We start from the raw sequence: 16,255 nt of genomic DNA, 5'->3' as shown, positions 1-16,255 counted from the left end.
TTTATCAGTCAGCTTAATGTGGGAGGAAAGCCCGAAGTGATGCAGGTCTCAGACGTTTTCCACTTTGGTGAAACCCACGAGCACGGGTATGTTGCTGACAAACCTAGAAACATAATCGGGACGAACCGGGATTCAAACCCAGAATCATAGGTTTCTGACGTACCCAAGGGACGCAACTCTGCACAGCGAAACGCGGCGCCTTAGACGACTGGGCGTTGATAGAGTTGGTTTCTAAGTATTTATCCACATTACCCACTACGGTATCTGGACGCTTCTCACAACAAAGCTGGGGTGCTTGGATCCAATTGGTGTATAAGGCTTCCCCATGGTGTTGTGAAACGTCGTCCACAGCAGAAATGACGTCGTCATCATTTGCATAGACACTTCCTTCTTCACGATTGAGAAAAGGTTGAAATCTGAGAGTGCCAAATTTGGTGAAAACAGAGACCTTTCCGTGGGTTCAAAGCCACACTAATGCATTGCAGCCATGCAGTTATGTGCACAGGTACTGTTCTGTTGGATTTAGTGAATTTCCATGATGTTTAACCTTGAAGTTCTCACGCAGATGCAGGCGTAGATTAGTATATTATTGGTAATTCATGGTCTGACCTTTCTGAACGTTACTTCTTTGATAGGCATTTAGAAGTTGGAGTACTAAGTAAGGATAAGAATTTATGGATAAACAACTTCTTTATTACAATTAAGAGCGAAGTTTCGGTGTAGGTTCTATCACCGTTATCAACCAAGTGATATACAGAGTATGGTTGACAAGTATATATACAAGTAGGAGGCAATGTTTATACTGGAGTGGAGAAGCCTGTTATTTACACACAAGGGCAGTAACGACAACCATCGGTGAAGTCAGTGACATAAAGAAAGAATGAAGCCAGTAATATAAACAACAGGATTATACTCTGTATATAACTTGCCTGATAACGGTGTTAGAACCTACGCTGTAATTGTAATTAAGAAGTTGTTCATCCATATATTCTTATCCTTACTTTCTGAAGGTAGTCCGTCAATAGGATTACTTTTGAATGCCTGAAAACCGAAGCCTTCACATTGCCAGCTGGTGGAACAAGCTTTGCATTGGTGGAGGAGACGTCATGTTTCCACTGCTTTTACTGTTACTGAGTCTGCAGCTGATAGTTACAAGTCGTTCAGCAAAATGAGCTTGTTAAGAAAAGCTCACTAGAGATTTGGAACCTTTCTGATCAGGAGTCAGAAGCCATCGAACACTGAGTGCAGACACCTTTGTCATGGCTGCAAAGGTCATTCTTCGGCATGTTCTCAAATCGGTTCTGATAGACACCCTCTGTATTGGTTATGTGACGTATGGTGAGGCGCGGTCATCCATAATGATATCATAATACATAATTATATTAATGTCAACATTTTCCTAATTGAAGGTCTTCAATCTAGAATCATATTGGGAGGCTCTCTCTTCCTCTTGTGAACTCTGCTGCCCACTTCTTAACAGTACGAAAGGGAAACATGTCCACGTGGATGACTGTTTGAGTTAGCCCTCTTAGTTGGATATACTTGATGACAGGGCGGTAGATAACGCTGGCCATTTTCATCAACAGAAAACACCTAGTCGTTTTGGTTTTGTTGTATGACCCTCGTGCATGATTATTCTGGTAGGACACGGAACATTTACTATGTATGCACAGTTATTACAATATAGATACCACAGCACTATATATATTATATTGTCATTGTACAAAAAGTTAATACATTGATTCTGTTTCTTGTTTCATGTCGCTGTCAGCCATAGTCTAGCTATACCGCGGGACCTGTAAGTGACACTCATTTTATCATGAACCGGTTGTCAAAAGTAGCACATTACATATGTTGACCTGATTATGATAGCCACATATGTGACATGCATGGTAGGTAATATAAAACACTGTATGAGACAGACTCATTCCATGCTATTTCGTTCAGCAGTTGGCGTGTATTTATTAAGTATAAAATCGATTAGGGTAACCATATCTTCAGTACATAGCACATACATTACACACAGATCAAAGACAAAACTCATTTTATTTTTAAAAATGTAATGTACAATAGGAAATCATTTAAAATATATCAGTATATCTATTTTGGATCAACATTCCTGAATGAAACTGGCGAATTAACAATAAGCTAGAGACGTCATAGGTCGATTTACCTGTGAATATAGATCAGCTGAAAAGGTTTGCACCGTTTAAAGAAAAATAAATTATAATTTAAGGAATACTTTAAAATAAAAAAAACGTCAGATATACTCGATGATTTGATAGCGTTTCAGGGTAGTCGAATAGCCAATTCCTCCCACGATTTATCCACCTGCACTAGAAAATAGAGACAAGTGAAACAGACTCATTTGTTGCATATTCATAACTATCCATATAACAGTCAACTTACCCATTATATCGACCAAAATTCCGGTAGCTCCAGTCTTTGGTGTCTTCATTTCACAACTGCTCATGTACAATTGAGCTTTCTCCTTCTACGTAGATTTCAAAGTGTGTCATACAATTTGTTTGATCAGGGCGACACAATTCAAGGCCTTAAAAGGCTTTCAAAGCATTTATGGCAGTCACGGACTACAATGCTTGTCACATACATTTCCTATGAATATGGAAATAGTGTTGTCACTTTTATTTACATAGTTGCAGGTTGTGCTATAACAATGATCTAATTATTTAAATAATACAATTTCATCACCATTCAATATGCTGAAACCCACATGTATGATTTATGCTGACATTTTCAAATTTAAACTTTCGTTAATTAAGAATTAAGAACACATTTTCCAAAAGCATATGAAGTACACATTCCATTTGAGTCCCTGTAATTTCAGCTAACTGCGATCACGGATCTCTATCTAGTGTGCAAAGAGTTGTGTTGCATACAGACAGTTTATTCGGCAGCTTGGGTTATATACTCCCCAGGGAGCTGAGAATGAAAACTGAGTGATAACTGATCCATTGACCGGGGTAATAATAGTGCAGCGCTATGAGCATCCACTTGGTGAATGGATTCCTGCCCAATATAAATGCACTTATTATTAATTAAGGCCACATGGCCAATTGTAAGTTGACAGTTCAGTTGATGGTTTTAGTAACGTTATACATATGATATACACAATCTGAAAGTGAATATATGTTGTAACAGTAGGAATAGTGGACATATAACACCAACATTGTAGGATTTTTAAATATGAAGACGTCAACACCTGAGTGTCAGAGAAAATGGTAAGCATTCAACATGACATAGCTAGTCAGTAACATCTGGCAGTCAGACAGTTCATTGAGTAAAAAGGCCTAGGCTCATAATATACAGTGTTTAACTGCATGAACTGCGCGTGCCAATGAATGAATTAAATTTCTCTTTGCCGCTAAACTTAATACAAATATACATATATTCCATACCTCATATATGTTATATACAAACTTCGATAATCATTTAAGGATTGACTGGGTATTTGTTTCTTTCCATTGAGGTATGAATAGAAAAACCGATGTGCAACGTATGAATCCGCGTAAATGAAATTAATGCTATAACATTGGGAAATGAATGCAATCACACGTGACCAAGTCAGCTAATCAGAATGCAGGAATTTCAATGAACTCAAAGCAAATTATAATGGAATACAGTAAACTGTGTCACATGATATGAATACGTGGATTACCGCCGAAGTCTCGCTCGTTTTTCAATATAACCTACCGGGGGCAATAACAGTGGGCCTTTACAAGCTAACTGTGTAATCACCCAGAGTCCCCACCTTCACAAGAGAAGGTAAGACGCGCATAGTGAGGACAACATATAGTATAATATACTGGTATCTTATGACAGCCAAACATATTTTATTTAGCAGATAAAGAAATTGTACATATATTATTGTAATATTGAACAAATGAGGAGTTTTCAAATGGTTTCCCGTAAATGGTTTGTTTTGATTGAAATATGTCGCATTCAGACATGCTAGTTGTCATCAGTATACAACATATGACTCATTCGGACATCACTAGGCATCATCAAATACACAACATAGATTTGTAGTTAAGGGGGATTGAAAATATTCCTCAATGAATTCTTCATTTAGAACAATGTCAACATGGTTCATCATATACAAATACTTCTTTGGATCGTTAAGGTCATGAGGTGAGGTGAAATTGGGTTTAACGTCGCGTCCAAGATTATTGCACTTATATAGCGACGTGCATGTACGTGTGTGTGGCTGCTTGTACTAGTCCGGTACTATACCATGCCGCAGTTTAACATGAATACCCCACTCAGACACAGTATACTGACTCCGAGCCGACCAGTCCTTGTTTTAGCCCCTTAATGCCGAGCGCCAGACAGGGTTACAACAAGTACCATCTTTTAATGTCTTTTGGTATGACGCGGTCGGGAATCGAACCCCGGACCTTCCGCTCTCCGGGCGCACGCTCTACCACTAGACCACGGAGGCGGTCGGATCGTTAAGGGAAACACCATTTAATATTAGATGTTTGAATGTGTGGCGTGTTTGTGGGGCTAGAATTTGTAAAAGAAAGAGGATATTAATATCACTCACTGCATCAAAGTACACTAACAAATGTCTGTGAAGAGAGGAACCGAATGAAGTCATTTTTGCAGAACACCTAGAGCGACCAGTGAACAGTTACTGTATTTAGGTCAAACCCATCTTTCCGAGGCAACTGACCTTAAAAGTCCAGTTTCCACCCTAGCCGAACTAGGCAGGAATTCCAGGGCTCGATCGTAGCGCCACCTGTGGCTATAACGAGCTATGTCCCTTCCATGCCTCTCCCATGGACCAATCAGATTCCACCTCTCGTGTAACTTGCATTTGCTTCAAACAAAATGGCGGCGCCCTGTCAAAACGATCTGATTGATAATCAAGATGTATATTGTGATAAAACGAGTCTTACATCACGAAGTGCAGCCAGTCATGCGAGAACCTTGATTAAAAACATGAAAAGATTTAGAAAATGTCTGTTGATCACGAGTTGGCGGAGCATATGCATTACAAATCCTGCAATCGACAGAAATTTTCATGACAGTTTACGAACCGGATTTCGATTTCGTTGCGCGATTTTGATTGGACTATGCATAGACTCGTTAGTCAAGCCAAAATGTAACTCCATAATACCAGCCTAGTTTGGCAGGGTGGAAACTGGACTTTTATAGTCAGCTAACTCCCTTGCTTCGGGAAGATGGGTAAAACCTGAGGAACGTGTTTTTCAAAAGACGTTTATGTGCTAACGTATTTCACATATGCAAATCAATAATACCTATGCATTTATATTCTTAGGAGTATATGTTCAGGAATAAATATAAAGGTAAAATAATTCTTCTGGAAGTGTAGTAATTAAAGACACCCGCATACATTGTTGTCATTGGTGGTTCCCCATTAACATAGATGTGTCTTCATGTTACTATTTCACCTCAAACTCTTTTTCACATTCTACTCGTGTTCTAAATACACTTATTGCAGCTGTCGTCATCGAGCTTAGAAACAAACATGTACCTGCAACAAGAAGAAAAAAACAAACTAGAAAAGTGTTCATGTGGCCATTGAAGTTCAAATTCAAATTTAGGAGGGTGGACGATTGTCCCTGCGTAGAGTTGCGTCCCTTTTGTACGACAGACACCTATGTTTGTGGTTTCGAAACCCCAATTATGTTTCTAGGTTTGTCAGCTTGTGGGTTTCACCAAGGTGGTAAACGTCTGTGACCCGCATCACTTCGGGCTTCCCTTCCACATTAAGCTGACACGCCGTGATAAAACTGGAATACTGTTAAAACCGGCTATAAAACCCAACCCAATACAGGCATAAACGGATACTTTTAAATAAGATGCATCATCATAAGTAATCGATTGACTTTAGCATAATTTGTACAAATATATTATTTGTTTGTTTAAATTGTTTATCGCCGCATTCATCAATATTCCAGTTATATGACGGCGGTCTGCCAATAATCGAGTCTTCACCAGTGATTGACATCATGAGCATCGATTATTGGTATACGATGATGTGCATAATTTACGTTAGCGAGCCTGACCACCCAATTCAGTCCCGTGCCACAAGCATAATCGCCTCATACGACATTGTACAACAGAAAAGCACAAAAACATAAACTAGTAAAAAGCAATTCGAAATAATATATTGCCTTTACATAAACTGATACATACACATTGCTTGTTGTAGAATAATGCTCTGCCAGTTGGAAAAACATTTGCGATTTATTTTACTCAAAAAGATGGTGTTCGGTTTAGTTCATTTGGTTTGATATTTTAATGTATCGAGGGGTCCTTATTACGTCGGACCGCTTCCATGGTGTAGTGAACCGAGCGTCTGCCTGGAGAAAAGAAGGTTGGTGGTTTGAACCCCGGTCGCGTCACACCGAATGAGTTGTGACCTGATACCTGCCTGACGCTCGGCATTACTGGGCTATACGGACTGTCAGAATACTGTGTCTGAATAGGGTATGCATGTCAAACACGCGCACATGCGTGTCGCTAAAGGAGTATAATAATCTTGATCGTGATTCCAAACCCCATCTCACCTTACACCACCTTATTACTTCGAAAGCTATCATGGAAATGTGGCAAAGGGCTAATTGTAATTAATGCGGCTGTCGGATCAGTGTCTATAAGAATTGTACTCTGTTTAAGCAAATCTCACCTGCAAATACATACGTATAATCATAGATTCCGGTACTCTGGTAAATAAAGCCTGAAAAACACAAAGCCATTCATTAAATACAAGGGATTGAAAAGAAATATCTCAGAGTAATGAATTCATTCGTTTGTGAATATTTAAGTGACAAATACATACACAATCGCCACTTTGTATACGGGACTCGATCTGATTATACAAAACCAAACATTGTCCCCAGGGTGAGTGGGTATGCGATTATGGATCTACGCCGCTTTTCGCAATATTCCAGCAATATCATGGCTGGGGACACCAGAAATGGGCTTCACACACTGTACCCATGTCGGGAATCGAACCTGGGTCTTCGGCGTGACGAGCGAACGCTGTAATCACTAGGCTACCCGACCACCCCCCGCATATCTTACATTAAAACAACATGTTTGATAATTATCTGTGTATCTAATCTGTATTGTAGGTTCAAAACTTACTTGCGATGACTGGTCCTGAGAGATATCCGATTCCACAGAAGAAATACACTATTCCAAAACCAAGCGCAACATTTGACAGTCCTGTGAGTTCTATGACTATGGGACCCATCAATACATTTGTGACATGGTTGTACAGTCCATAGAAGAAACTGAAGACTATTTGCCAATGGTATGAATGAGACACAAGAGGGAACAAAATGGTGATAAGTCCAGCTACACCCACAAGCCCGACCTGAATAACGGTCATTTCAATACGTGGGTCGGAGGCTAGAAAGCCTATGACAATCCTCGAAAAGAAATCTCCAGCACCCATTACGCTAAGGAGACTAGCGGCTTCTTTAGGGGAACTTCCTTTTTGTTCGGCATAGTTTGGTAAATGGAAGACTGCAGACACTTCTCCTAATGACCAGAGCACGATGCTGCAGTTGTACACAAGAAACGATTTCTGAGTGACAAGTTTGAAAGTCTTACACAATAATGATACATTGCCGCTTCTCGCTTCGATATAATCTGTACGTTCCTCAGTCCGGTTCCCGGAAAGACAAGGAGATGTTGAAAACTCTACAATGGTCACTTGATCCACTTGATGAAATGGGTCACTTTCACCTGAATCATTCTGTTGTCCGTGTTCCGGCTCATCACGTTGTTCGAAAGTCTTTGATGTTGTCATGGTTCTCTTACTGGAAATAGTTGGTTTTCGAAATAACGATGCAGCAATACATCTATGGAATGAAATTGCCCCCATAATGAGAAGAGCTCCACGTAGATTGTATTCATCCAGGAGATATCTAGCTATAGGACCAGCTGCAAAGAGACCCAATGCTCCTCCCGCAATACACACTCCATAGGCAGCTGATCTCCTCCGTTCAAAATATTGTCCAGGTACCACGCCCACCACGTTTGCTCCAAGGCATAATCCTAAACCTAAAGGAAAGTAAAATGATGCATCGACAGGTTACACTACAGGATAATATGGTGTCATTATTGAAGATCAGTTAATAATGCTAACACCTTTAGTGGGAGCGTGGAGCACGCAATATATCCCCTTACCGTATCTCACATTAACTTTCAAGAAATGGTCCCACCCAAGATTGTATATATTTCCCCCTCACTGTGCTATTTGATGTGCAAAATAACATATTATACATATGGCTAAATCCAAGATTAAGACAGATACCTGCTCAAACTACACATTGGCATTCAGTGATTCACATATTGAAACAATTTGTTTCATCATGAAGATATTCTGAAGCACTACAAGACACGACATAGTAAATCAGAATCCTTGAATTCCTGTCATCTTTATGTTGTAAGATATTCGCATTCAAGAAGGATTAATGTTATGCGATGGAAACGTTACCTGTAATGAATCCATATGTGAATACCAGTCCGGTGATTGTCCGACAAATAGAAGCCAGTGCCATTCCAAACAACGTCAGTATTCCTCCAGCGAGTGCTGTTAGTTTAGACCCAAACCTATGCTGTACCATTCCTGCGACTGGGCCTGGGTAAAAACAATATTACACGAATGTAAATATTTTTCTATAATACAAATACATGTTTGATCAAACACATACATATAACATGACGCTATTGTAAACCGTCTCGGAAAATAAAGTATACTATTGAAAATTAGATTTGACCGAAAAAGGTACAAACATCATCGAAAACGTTGTTAGACTGAAGCACTGCAAATATAAGTTCCACAACACATCCGGTTGGTTTGAAGGGTTCTCGTGGAAATCCACGTGCAGAATCGAAAAAGCAATGCAATGAGTCTTTCCCAAAGCATCACAGGTAATGCAAGATCACAAAAGAAACGCCACGTTCTTCCTCACAACAGAGAGAGAGAGGGGGTCGTAGGAATCAGTGGGTGTTCCAGATTGCAAAAACACTGAACCGTACTCGTGAACTCGAATTCACTTTATTAGAGCTTCACATCATTAACGTGGCTTTTTGTCGAGTGCCATGAGTACAGATATAAATTAAGGATGGCACTGATAGGTTGAGGTGTGTTCATGATAGTCTACTTAATCAGCAGCCACGATTATTAGACAATAATATTTAATTTACATGATGGTTTTCGAAATACTACTGACCCGTGAAGATCCGGGGTAGACTAGCTCTTTAGCAACCCATGCCTGCTTTAAATGGCGACTCTGTTTGTCGCAAGAGCCGACTAACGGGATCGAGTGGTCAGGCTCGCTGACTTGGTTGGTACATGTCATCGTATCCCAATTGCGTGGACCGATGTTCATGATGCCAATCACTGGATTGTCTGGTCCAGACTCTATTATTTACAGACCGCCGTCATATAGCTGGAATATTGCTGAGTGCGGCTTTAAACAACAAACAAATCAAAATACTACTATTTTTACTTACTATTTGCTTGGCACAGGTATATCTAATCAATATGTCCTTCTGAACAGGTAAACCCCTATTACATGTTCTAAATTGTATAGCGGTTACAAACAGCTGAAATGGGAGACTTGATAAATAGATTCAAGTCTACAATGTTATATGCCGCTTACCATAAATACAAGCTTCAACTGATGATAGCACTGAGAAGAGGATGGGTGTATATGATAGTCTACGAAATCAACAGCATTGGTTGTCAAACAATCATATTACGCCATGGATTTCAGAGGAGTTATTTGTTCTAACATTTTGGCACATTATTCATGTTCAAGATGGCAGTAAACTCATTAACACCAGGTCTTACAACATACCTGAGAACAGTATATCTGATCCATCTGCCTTGGTTAACTGGTAATCTTTTATTACATATTCTACACTTTACAGGTAGTATTAATAGCTGGGGTGGGCTACTTAATGAATAGACTTCAAGTCTTCAATGCTATACGAAGTGCACAATAAAAATGCATTTAAATTAAGGATGACATTGAGGTGTGTGCATGAAAACTTTTGCATGAATCCGCTACACGGACTCATACAGTTTAAACATCGGTTTTTCGATTCATACCTCAATGAACCGAAAAATACAGTCAATCCTTAAGTAGTCTATAATGTCATATGACCATGAATATGAAACCAAATTAAGAATAGCACTCCCAGGTGGGATGTACAAGACAGGACAATACTTACTCAACAATAGCGGTTGTTAAACAATCATATTAGTTAATGGTTTTCAAAATAATAACTGTAAATCGTGACAACATTTGTAATTGTGATACATTATTAGTTTCAAGAGACTATTCACTGGGATGACTGGAACTTGCGCACTTTCCATTTACTCAAAAGGTTCGCCACAGTGACGGAAACGGCAGCAACTACGTCAGGACGTCAGGACGACTACTCCGTATCGCAGGTATTCGAGCCGGCTGGCAGAGAGTGCGTCTTAATGGCAAAAGCAGTTTCTGTGTATTCCATAATGATGGTCGTGTTCGGGTTTATCGTCCCAATTCGGTGTGGGTGTGTAGGCGTGTGGGGATTGGGGTGGGGGTGCACCACGTGTCGATCCATATAGTGACGGTGGTGTGATAGTTTGGGGAGGTATTGTTCATCGTCCGTTGCACCCTCAACTGCCAGATTTACAGGGATGGCTTTCGTAATCCAATCTTGCAGCACCACAACTGTAGGTCGCACACTGCAAGAGTCCTCCAAGAATTCTTCGCACAACATCGCCATCCTTCCATGGACAGCTAGCTCACCAGACATTAACCCACTAAACACTTGTGGGATCATCCGGATCGTCAGACCAGGAGGCGTCCTCTTTCATCACAGAATTCGAACCGTCCACAACTGTTGGCCGCACTGAGGGATGAGTGGCAACGGAGTCACAACATGATGGTTGACGACATCGATGAGACGGCGAATCCGGGCATGTATTGGTGCTCGGGGTGGTCTATTGATAAAGTCTGGTATCTGAGCACCAACTCAGCTGATCATGACAAGACCTGCCCCACTCTGCTCAATACTGTGTGCTGTGACATAGCAACCCCCACGTCCCCTGAGGCGACCCCAAAATTCACCTGTTTTTATATACTCGTTGATATGTTGCATGTAATATATCATATCATAACCCTATCATTTTCAGCCACCATCGAACTTGGGGTTATACCTTTGTTTCTTTTGCTCGGCAGTTTAGAGTTAATGTGGCAATTTAGAAAAAAATGCCTAAATACGTCAGTATTTTTACTAATTGACAAAATATGTGTCCATTTATTTGGCATATTGAATGAAAATTATTAAGAAGTTGAAAATGGCTCAACAACATCACCATACACTAACAATGCTGGGGTTAGAAGCCAAAAAGTAAAAAAAATATACATTGACTTTGTTTTCTTTTAATCCTATAATTATCAGTCACTGGGAGGAGAAATTAAACATCAAAATGTTTGGACGTCGTTGTCATAATGAAGTAAAATATTTTTTGTTTTAGTCAATTTGTAAGATTAGTGAAACATTTAGACATTTTGCCTTGAGAGAAAATGTCAGTCATTTTGCACATTTACTTCAATATATACATTTATATCAACTGACACCTACGATGTGAAAATTACCTATCAGGGATAGTCCACTGTCTTACTACAACCAAATGAAAACGTTGAACACCTACCTAGTAATGTATAGGAGCCGATGAGGGTTGATCCGATCCATGACACTTTTGTGATGTCATTCTCCACCACCTCCATCAAAGCAATGTTAAATATTCCGGATGAATAAATGATGATACCATCTATAAGTTGAATACTGAGGGCTGCTCCCAGCGCAACCCAGGCGTACCCACGGTCAACGTCGACTCCTGTCTCCATGTTTCACTGATATAGAAAGCAATGAACTCCACGAAGAATGTTGACACACACGAAATCTTAACCGGGAGCCACACAAATGGATGTGTACACAGTAATTTCGGAATATTTAAACTCGCAGTTAGATCTGTGCGTGATAGCCATGTAAATCACACAACACATGAATATAACCTAGTTTATGCCTGTGGTACTATCACCACGATTGAGGAGTCTTTCTAACAACCAGATGGTATCCAGGACCAATTATGTATGTCAATATCCAAATGCTGTTGAATTCATGTTGTGGACAGATTCAGCGACGTCATTGTTCAGGATGAGTACACAAACACTCCATGCGCTGTACTCCAGCTGTAGGAGTTATCGAGTATTATGCGCTTTAACTCCTGCATTCACAGTTCGCAGCGCACTCATGCAGTCGTAATTTGAATGTGCATTACTGACACATGTTATCACAGCGTATAGGCCTCAGCATAGGCCTTCATTGTACAAGAAAGGAAAAGACATGTTGGAATGTATAGAAATTGAACTGAAACACATAATAGACAGACGGTATAGCATTTGACACTGTAAATGGACCTTGTTTATGGTATAACCGAAGCAGGACTGTTACGAATTGGAGTCAAAATACTGTGAGGGGCGGTTGGATGGTTAAAGCGTTCTCTCGTCACGGCGAAAACCCGGGTTCCATTTCCAACATGGGTGCAACGTGTGACGCCCACTTCCGGTATATCCGCCACGATATTGCTGGAATATTGCTAAAAGCGGCGTAAAACCATACTCACTCACTCACACACTAATGATTTGTCGTGTTCGAAGTGTGCGGTGGTGTTGGCGTGTGGGGTGGATATTGCTTGAATATTGCTAAAAGAGGCGTAAGACTATATTTACTCACTCACAATATTATGACGTCACGTACTAAGTGCGCTTAAATAACGAGTACGTATACAGTGTATGGTGGTGTGGAGCAAGGCTGCAAGCTATCCTCAACTCTGTTCGCCATGTATGTGAATGGCCTGGCGGAAGGTAGTTAGGCAGCTGAGGTATGGCACAGATATAAGTGATGTAATATCATCACTGCCACTCTAGGCTGACGAAATCGCTTTCATAGCTCCAGACGCAGACAGACCGCAGACAATGTTGGAGAGCCATGTACATGGTGTACAAGATGGAGGTTGGAAACCAACAAGGACAAAATGAAGGTGATCCTTCTCCGCACAGACTCTATGAATAGATCAATATGTCACATCAATTGCGGTGAGCAGATAGTAGTTCTGACAAGCTGCTGTGCGTATCTGGGGAAATGGCGCAATGAAAACCTACGTAGATATGAAGAAGACTGTTCGAGAATTATGTCACTCTGCTGGCAGAGCTCTACACCAAGACTTTAGTACTGGCGCAATGGAGGCAGGTTATATGACGTATACACCACGGTGGCCACTCAGTACTATTTAATGGACCAGGTGTTTGGGTGTTAGTATGTTCAGTGAAGCTCAGACTATACAGAATATAGTATGTACATATTTTCTCAAAGTGGGACGAAATGCTTCAAATACAGTCACAAAGGATATATGGGTTGTGTTTCCTGTACAACCGTGGTCACTGGTTGTAGATGTACCATGTACATATTTTCTTGAAGAGGGATGAAATGCTTCAAATACAGCCACAAAAGGATATATGGGTAGTGTTTCGTGTACAACCGTGGTCACAGGTGGCCCAGTCGTCTAAGGCTCTGCATTTTGGCCCCTTGGACACGCCAGAAACCTATGATCGTGGGTTCGAATCGCGGTTCGCCCATTTTTGTTTCTGGGTATGTCTGCACCAAAACAGTGCTCGGGGGTTTCACCAAAGTGGTAAACGTCTGAGACCTTCACCTCTTCGGGCTTTCCTCTCAAATCAGGGGGCACGGGTGGCCCAGTCGTCTAAGGCGCCGCGATTCGCTGTGCAGAGTTGCGTCCCTTGGGCACGCCAGAAACCTATGATTGTGGGTTCGAATCCCGGTTCGCCCCGATTATGTTTCTAGGTTTGTCAGCACCATACCCGTGCTCGTGGGTTTCACCGAAGTGGTAAACGTCTGAGACCTGCATCACTTCGGGCTTTCCTCCCACATTAAGCTGACACGCCGCGATATAACTGGAATAATGTTAAAAGCGGCGTTAAACCAAACTCACTCACTCACTCACTCACTCCTCTCAAATTATTTACTGGAATACTGTTAAAAACAGCATAAATCCCAACTCAGCTCACTTACTGCAGGCTCACTACAAGAAGAGATCATATGACAGCTGACAGGATGGTCCGGTGTCAACAGCAACATGTTTACATTTTAAGAGCAGGGTGGACTAAAATTAAAACTGAATTATCCAGAATTATTTTGTATTTGATTAACAGGTACGATTTAGTAGGTATACATGGAACTTTTATCTGAGAACATAAGATAACATGGTTTTAGGAGTGGTGATGGAATTCGTCGTGATTTCTGCCAGTCCATTGCATGCATTCTTAGTGCCTCTTCAGATACATGAACTGTTCCCATATTGAACATGTCATGCATAATAGTTTCTATGTTCATACGTCTGTTTTTAACGCCAACATGCCATCACCAACAGTCAAATGCTTTGGCCTACCTGCTCCCTTTATTGACTCAATTCCATCTCCACTCTCAATATTATTGTAAAACACGGTACACAGCTGATGGTGGAATACCTGTTCTCTCTGTAATGCCCTATGCTGATCTAATTCCTTGATTGTATAATTCAGAAATAATTTAAAAAAAATCAAAGCTGCCATTTCCACAGTGGTCTCGTTTGCCTCGGCCGGCTTGTTTACCAAGGGAGAAAACTCTGGTCACACTTTACAAATATGTTGTCTCCCTTGAATCAAAGTCAGAATAAGTTCTATATTTTCCCTTGGTGTGGTAAATATTGATGGTCAAAATGGTTTTAAAAATCCTTATAATATCTGATCAAACTTTAGTATAATATATAATAACAGGAACCATGCTAATGAAATGAGATCAGGAGGAATAGCTATGAATTATTTAATTTATTCAATTTTAAATATAATATCAGAATTTTATCTTTAGACAAATATTTCTAAAGACGTAATAAAGGCAGGTAATGCCTTAAACTTGGATGGAAAGGAAAAATCGCGAGAACCACGGGAATGGATCCAAGAGTTAGTGTAGTTTTACCGATATGCGAGCCCTGGAGATACCGAGGACGAACAGCTGTTGGCTGCCAATGTAACTGATTCTAATAAATGTATATTTTACATGCTCTTCAAAATGAATTTGATACTTGAAGTCTCCCGCATCGGCTTTGTAGATCATTTGTTACATTCAGAACATGTAATCATACATTACCAATTGAGAAGGGTGGTTTGACACAGAGCATGACAGATTGTGCGTATTATGTGAACGATTTGGGTGATGAATATCATTATTTACTGATAAGCCCTTACTTTCAACTATGCATTAATAGAAATATCCACGCTAAGTATGCTAACGGAATAAAGTAACTGTGGTTCATATAAAGTGATGTATATGTTGTGTTATTGAAAATAACAACATAATAGTTGGTTATTCTTCTGATCAAAACTTTATCATAACAAATACACTGACAAAACCCATACCTGGAGACCGCGACACGCCGCAAAAAAGGGGCAATTAACAATGGCAATATCGGTGTGACCACTATTTGCGTTGATACAGACGATGCAGTGGCGGCCCAGTGAGGACACCAGATGATTGAAAACAGCCTGGGGCTGTTGTTTCAAATTTCAAGCAAAGATTGATCCAACTGAGCAAGTGTTACCCGCTTCTTCTGGTCCTGTCGTAGGCGTCTCTCTCTCACATCCCAGGCTTTGTCTATAGGGTGGGAGTGGAGGAGGGCGGTCTGGAGAAACAGGCAGCCTTGGCAGTACAGCAATGTTATGCTAAAAAAGTCTGTTACAGCACTTGCAACATGTGGGCGGTCACTATCGTTCTGCACAGGGAAGTTACGCCAATGCATTTGTACAAAGGGTAGAATATTGTTCTCTATGGTTGGATGTACCTATGCACATGAGAGACGAGGGCGATTCAGGACCTCATTCCAGGGTCGGACGTGAGACGTATCTACTTTACAAGTGCGGAAGGGATATGTGTCTGAAATCGCCGACTTTTCTGCCTGATTCCAAAACTGTTAACTTTCCTGTAGTCAGGAACGGAGCAGGTGCCTCATTCAAGAGATTCGACTCTGACAAGTTCGAGACATTCGTGAGTGCATTGACGAATAGAATAGGGCTGCTAATGCTTATACCTTGTATTATATTGCATTGTTCTGTAAACTGATCCCTGTGTGTTT

General features: G+C 40.6%; 1 protein-coding gene across 2 annotated transcripts; it reads right to left on the bottom strand.

Annotated features, from left to right (window-relative positions):
• Positions 1–2,135: 2,135 nt before the first annotated feature.
• Positions 2,136–12,192, bottom strand: LOC139447536 (monocarboxylate transporter 12-like). 2 transcript variants are annotated; one of them, XM_071228939.1, is made up of 5 exons: positions 11,720–12,192; positions 8,501–8,644; positions 7,141–8,064; positions 6,680–6,730; positions 2,136–5,521 (listed from the first exon to the last, which is right to left on the bottom strand). In XM_071228939.1, the coding sequence occupies exons 1-5, from the start codon at positions 11,913–11,915 to the stop codon at positions 5,430–5,432; spliced, it is 1,407 nt and encodes a 468-aa protein (XP_071085040.1). In that variant the 5' UTR covers positions 11,916–12,192; the 3' UTR covers positions 2,136–5,429. The 2 variants fall into 2 exon arrangements, with proteins under 2 accessions (XP_071085040.1, XP_071085041.1); XM_071228940.1 differs by having other exon boundaries at positions 2,136–4,865.
• Positions 12,193–16,255: the final 4,063 nt, after the last annotated feature.

This window comes from Haliotis cracherodii, unplaced genomic scaffold, assembly GCF_022045235.1.
Source record: "Haliotis cracherodii isolate W230 unplaced genomic scaffold, xgHalCrac1.p SCAF_7, whole genome shotgun sequence".
NCBI classification, from domain to species: domain Eukaryota; kingdom Metazoa; phylum Mollusca; class Gastropoda; order Lepetellida; family Haliotidae; genus Haliotis; species Haliotis cracherodii.
Note: the sequence above shows the minus strand (reverse complement) of the source record. Positions and strands in the feature narration are given on the sequence as shown.

What these genes read in the sequence shown, in the direction of transcription:
- LOC139447536 (XM_071228939.1), bottom strand. Translation starts at nt 11,915, where the DNA reads ATGGAGACAGGAGTCGACGTTGACCGTGGGTACGCCTGGGTTGCGCTG. An exon ending in CGGCTCCTATACATTACTAG is followed by an intron (nt 8,645 to 11,719) that starts GTAGGTGTTCAA and finishes GTTTTTACCCAG; the next exon opens with GCCCAGTCGCAGGAATGGTA. An exon ending in CTCAGGACCAGTCATCGCAA is followed by an intron (nt 6,731 to 7,140) that starts GTAAGTTTTGAA and finishes TGTGTTTTTCAG; the next exon opens with GCTTTATTTACCAGAGTACC.